The 6,000-nt window shown below is 30.1% G+C and overlaps 1 protein-coding gene across 1 annotated transcript; it reads left to right on the top strand.

Annotated features, from left to right (window-relative positions):
- Positions 1 to 4,819: 4,819 nt before the first annotated feature.
- LOC149878451 (zinc finger BED domain-containing protein 4-like) lies at positions 4,820 to 5,577 on the top strand. Its single transcript, XM_090072542.1, has 2 exons — positions 4,820 to 5,117; positions 5,180 to 5,577. Exons 1-2 carry the CDS (start codon positions 4,820 to 4,822, stop codon positions 5,575 to 5,577), a joined length of 696 nt encoding a protein of 231 aa, XP_089928668.1.
- The last annotated feature ends 423 nt before the right edge of the window (positions 5,578 to 6,000 follow it).

The raw sequence follows: 6,000 nt of genomic DNA on the forward strand, positions 1-6,000 counted from the left end.
TTACATTCGTAAAACGCAAACAACTTACAGTGAAGAGTAATTGCAACATTTCTTAGAAAGACTCAAAAGCAATTTGAAAAATGTTTTACGGCACCACCATGTTGACACATAAAAACTAAAGTCAACATTCCGAGAGTTGAAGGCTAGTGTCTAAATAAATCTGAGGTGCCCGAGAAACTAAAAAAAAAAACGATATGTTCAAAATATCAAACAAATTAAAGATTGACTTCAGTGAAGCGTTCAAAAAATACACAGATTTAAAAAATGCAACATTCAAAGATTACGGAGACAAAAACATCAAGCGTTTGTGAGATTTTTATTGTTTGGCATTTTGAAACAATCTGAAAAATATCAAACTATTTATGAAATGTTTTTTTGACCACAGCAGCAGATAAAAAAAAATGTTCATAGCTTTATTTTAATAAATTTTCTTTTCTACATTATAGCGTAAACCTGTGGCGTAAATGTCATTAAAGTTTCATTTAAATTGTCATTCCTTACTTTCCCCTTTGCACATACATACTTGGAATTTGAAACGTTTAAATTAGGGCAAAAAATTCAAATTCCAAATCTGTGTGAAGGGAAAAGAGGGAGAATGACATTAAAAAAAGCTGCAATATTATAAACTAGATTAAAATTCACATGTAAAAATCTTTTTTAGTGAAAGCATCTTTTTACATTCAATAGACATTTGAGTAGTAATACTTATCGTTAATATAAACTAGCATTTTATCGGATATTTCCAACTAAAATTTAAAATTTTGTGTGCTCAATTGTTAATCAAAAATGTCCACTCCGTAGATGTCCTGCATCTAGGACTATATTGTTATACTCAATAATTTTTTTCTTTTGTATTAAGGCTAATCGGGGACATAATTTGGTGCTTTAGAGATGCTAATATATGTTATTTTAATACATGTATTAATTTACACCTTATCCTGTTGTAGCTCTTGTCAAAAACTTGCTGTCCCCACATTTTTTGTCTATTCCGTTATTACATTCTAAAATAGTCACAGGTTTGTAGTTTTTACTTATTTACTAATTAAAATAATGAAAAAAAGTCCAGTTCTATGGAATTTATTAACATTTAAAGTTATATCGTGCTGCAAGCATTATTTACATAAAAATGAGAGCCTAATTACCTTATTTTAAAAATGATATTCTTATTCGAAGTCTACTTACGTTTTTTTATTACGCTTACGCTTTTTTATTCCGTAAAATTACAAATTTTTATATGGCGTGTTTTAGTAATCTTTAAATCTTTTGGACAATATAGCAATAAAAGATTTTAAAGATGTTTTCCAATGAGTAATAATGAGATATTATTGATTATGTATAGTTATGTCTACTCCGTTACTGTCAACTCCGTGATTTCCTCTTAATAACGGAGTTGACAACAACATAACGGAGCTGACATTACGAATATAAAAAAAATCAAAAGCTTTAAACTAAGCTATTTTCTGCATTAATGCAGAAAATACACCAAAAGTTTATTTATTTATTATTATTAAAATATATTTCAAGATTTACATTTATTTTAAACAAATTGAAAGTAAAAGAACGAACGATTACCATATATTCAATTTATTGTATTGTAAGTAAAAAAACTGCGTTCTTTTACTTACAATAAATTGAAAGTAAAAGAACGCAGCGTATATATGGTAATCATATTTAACGCTGCAAGGTAATCATATTTTATCGCTGCAGTAAGTCCCTAATGGTTGACGTGTTTGTTTAATTAAATAAATTAATAAAAAAAATAATTAATTAAATAAGTTATTCGAAACGAGCTATGCAAGCATGTTTTTATAATAAGACACCAGTTCAGAATGTACAAACAATTAAAAGAAACAGTAAATGTGAACGAAGCTGTTATACATATAGATTTTTCTGAGAACTATGTGTGCAAGTATTTTGCTGCAATTCAATCTTCACATTTTGGAGCAAGTAACAAGCAAGCTACATTGCATACAGGAGTAATTTATAAAATGGATGGACATCAGTCATTTACAACTATATCCGACTCTTTGAGGCACGATCCTCCTTCTATATGGGCACATCTGGAACCCGTGCTAATTGAACTCAAGATAGATAACCCACAAATTACAGATCTTCATTTTTTTTCTGATGGACCTACCACACAATATAGGAATAAGCAAAACTTCTTCTTATTCTCTACATTGGTATACGAATTAAAATTTAATTTAGCCAGTTGGAGTTTTTTTGAAAGTGGGCATGGCAAGGGAGCACCGGATGCGATAGGAGGATCTGTGAAACGTCAGGCAGATCAATTGCTTAATATGGGTTGTGACCTTCCAGATGCAGAAAGTTTATATAATTTTCTTAACAATGGACATTCATTAATAAAGTTTTACTATATTGAGGGATCCAAAATTATTTCTTTTGACTCAAAATGTTCCAGAACATTAAAGGCTATTACAGGCGCTATGAAATTGCATCAGCTGCACACAGACAGAAAATTTAATGTTTTGTATCGAGATTTAAGTTGCTTCTGTAAGAGGGCTACAGTTTGCTACATGTTTTCCAAAAACACTAGCACGGTAAAAAAATATTTGTGTATTTTATTATTTTGCTTATTTATTTGCTTCCATAATAATTAAAATTATTTTAAGTACTTCCGTGAATTTCTTTTTAATATTTCAGAATTTTAACAGTGATGAAAGCATTACTTCGGCCGATGCAATGGATGTCAATGATGACCAATTTCAACATTTAAGCAACAATATCATTGATCTGGTTAATTTCGATGAAAGTTTGAATATCTTGTTGATTGAAGCAAATGAGGTTGTGAGCGTAATGATCCAGTAACGGATCATGGTAATGATCCAGTAACGGAGCGGACAGTATTTGTACAATTTAAATCCGAAAAAGATTTTTGTCGAGTTACTTTCTTTTTTTAAAGACGCTTTACCTTTTTTAAAAAGACAATGTACTGAATTTATTTGTATACTAAGATTTTCCCTTTAATTTAAAATGTAACTTACACTGTTTTGCTTTTAAATAATAAATAATTAGCAAATGTCAGTAACGGAGCAGACATTGTCGCATAAATTAAATTTTTTATGTCATTAAATTTGGCTAATATACTTAACATGTAGGCTGTAGTTATACTACCCAGTATATTTCATTACAAAAATAGAATTTGTTACAAAAATAATAATAATTCACAGATGTAGTTACATTTATGTTACGGTAACGGAGTGGAAAAAATTATTGGGCCTCATTACTTGATGATATCCAAAAACATTTAAAAAGCAGATTCGTGCAAAACCAAATCTATTTTGTACATCCCTATTGATAAAATTTACCATACTTGATAAAATTTTATAGATAGCCCAAACTTTATTTTTATGCAACATTAGTTGCGACAAAACCGTCTTATGAGAGATTGACTCATTTCTCTAATTCGATTGCGCAACTAATTTCTCAGCTTGAAAAAGAGGTCAGTAAGGACAAAAATGTAAACAAATAGCGGCAAACTATTTTTTCTTTTTCAAAATTTTGGTAGCTAAAAATATTATTTTTTAGCTGGTCCTTTATTATTTTTAAAGTTTTATATTTTTCAAGCAAGCTTCTGTAACTTTCATGACATACTTCTATTTTTTTTTCTATGATTGTAGAATTGATTATTGTATGAGTTTAAGTATCAATATAAGTTGTAAACTCTGGATATTTCAACTTTTTGCATGGAGATTTTCTAGGTAACTTATCTTGTGGTGTCTTGAATGAAAAAATGCTAGGAACGTCATTCCCTGATTTTAAAGTTTTTTTTACCGCATCCTGAACTAACTTTTATTTCCTCATGCCTAAAGTGAAATTCACACACTTTCGTGTGTTTCATTATTTCAAATTTATCAGCACCTCCTTTACGTTTATATTTAAATATTTCGCTACACCAAGCTCTGTAAACATCAAGTTTTTTTTTCTTAATTGGGAAAGAAAATAGAGCAATGTTAGTCTTTTCCATATTGTTATTATAAAACGAACTTCCGCACAGTGGAATACAGCAATACATCCCTCTTCCACCTTTTTTCACTTCGTTTGGTCTGAAAATGCTTGAGTTGGAATGAGACATCTTTTGGAGCAAAATTATGTTTTTAATTTTATAATTTCGAGAAAGAGTTTTTATCTGTTTACACTTTTGTCCTTACTGGCCTCTTTTTCAAGCTGAGAAATTAGTTGCGCAATCGAATTAGAGAAGTGTCTATTATTATTTTAAGTCAACATCCCTAGTTATGACCATGTAATTTTGACATCCCCACTAAATAGAGGGGTAGTAAGCTTGGTCGCCCGATTACCGCAATGTTTAGGAAGACATTTTTAATTGGCACCAGTGTAAATATACAAAAATTTAGTTAGCACCATCTCTGAATTTTACTTATCTTAAATACCAAAAATCGTCTTTTTAAATTTTTTTATTTTTCATGTAACAGAAAGTTTTCAAAATCTAGTTTATAACTGTGTATGCTATGGTGGTTTCGAAATTGCGAACTGTTTCTGATATTTTTTTTTTTTTCAAATAAATTATTCCCGCTACGTTGCAACGTTACAACTCGTTGTGCCGTTGTTGCGTTAAAAAAGTTAGTCGTTAAAAAAGTTAACAAATAGTTCTGCGCCTGCGTTTCGCATGCGCAGTACGGTCAAAGGAGCGTTCGTTAGGGAATGAAATTAGACGTTAAAAAAGTTGCATTGTTTCATTAGGGTATGTAAAATAATAAAAATTAGTGTATACTTTATATTAAAAATGGCTGTCCATGTTTACTCAGTTGATGAAATTATTTTATACTTTATGTTAAAAATGGCTGTCCATGTTTACTCAGTTGCTGAATTCATAAGCTTTACTACTGATATATGGACCAGTAGTTCAAATGAAAGCTTCATGAGCCTGACAGGTCACTGTTTAGACAATACATTTAATCAGAAAACTGTTGTACTTAGAGTAGCTCCATTTCCTGAGCGGCATACAGCAGCAAATATTGCTGAATTGATTGAAGATATTATGGCTGAATTTAAAATATCACCTTCAAAAATTCATTTAATAGCTAGAGATAATGGTAGAAATATTGTCAAGGCTATTAAAGATAGCCCATATGATAGTATGGCTTGTTTTTACACACACTGCAACTAGTAATTAATGAGTGTATTTTTGAACAAACAGTTGTCAAGAATGTCATTGCAAACTGGCATTCAATTGTTGGGCATTTCAGCCATTCTCCCCAAGTCTGCCCTAAACTTAAAGCTCTTCAAGTAGCAAACAATGTTCCTAAGCACAAACTTATTCAAAATGTTCCAAAAAGGTGGAATAGTACCTGTCATATGTTAGAACTAATTTATGATCAAAGGAAACCTCTAACCATATATGCACTTGAAAATGGTAAGCTTCCTTTATTAAATGCAAATAAATGGATGATTATTGGACAGTTTTGTGTTTTGCTAAAAGATTTCCACAAAACAAGAGTTCGCTTGAGTGAAAGAAATTCTATTGTCTCAGATATTATACCACAGATACAGTTTTTGAAACATTTCATTAATAAACCTTTAATTGATGACAGCTAATTCAATGGAGAATAGTTTCAAACAATATACTGATAACTATAACATCATCTTGTCAATATTTCTTGATCCCAGATTCAAATTAAAAATGTTCAAAAATGAAAACACCTTTTCAGCTGCTAAAACAAGTACTGAGAACATAACCATTCAACTTATTAAAACCCAAGAAAATATAAAAAACATCAAAGTTACTGAAAATGATCGGTCTGCAGCTTGTGACATTGAAAATATTGACTCAGAATTAGGAAATAATGGTACATTACTAAATGAATAGAAAGATATAGTGCAAATGGGTTTTGATAATTGCTTTGAAGAACTTGTAGGATTTAATTCTAAATAAATCGGTCAACCACAAACTTTAATTTCAAATGAAACTTTATTAAACAAAATTCAACACAACTCAAATGAAGACCTTATTGACAAAGA

The sequence above is a fragment of the Hydra viridissima genome, unplaced genomic scaffold (genome assembly GCF_058129835.1).
Source record: "Hydra viridissima isolate aposymbiotic clone 2 unplaced genomic scaffold, HvirCarnegie_v1 scaffold_15, whole genome shotgun sequence".
Taxonomy (NCBI): domain Eukaryota; kingdom Metazoa; phylum Cnidaria; class Hydrozoa; order Anthoathecata; family Hydridae; genus Hydra; species Hydra viridissima.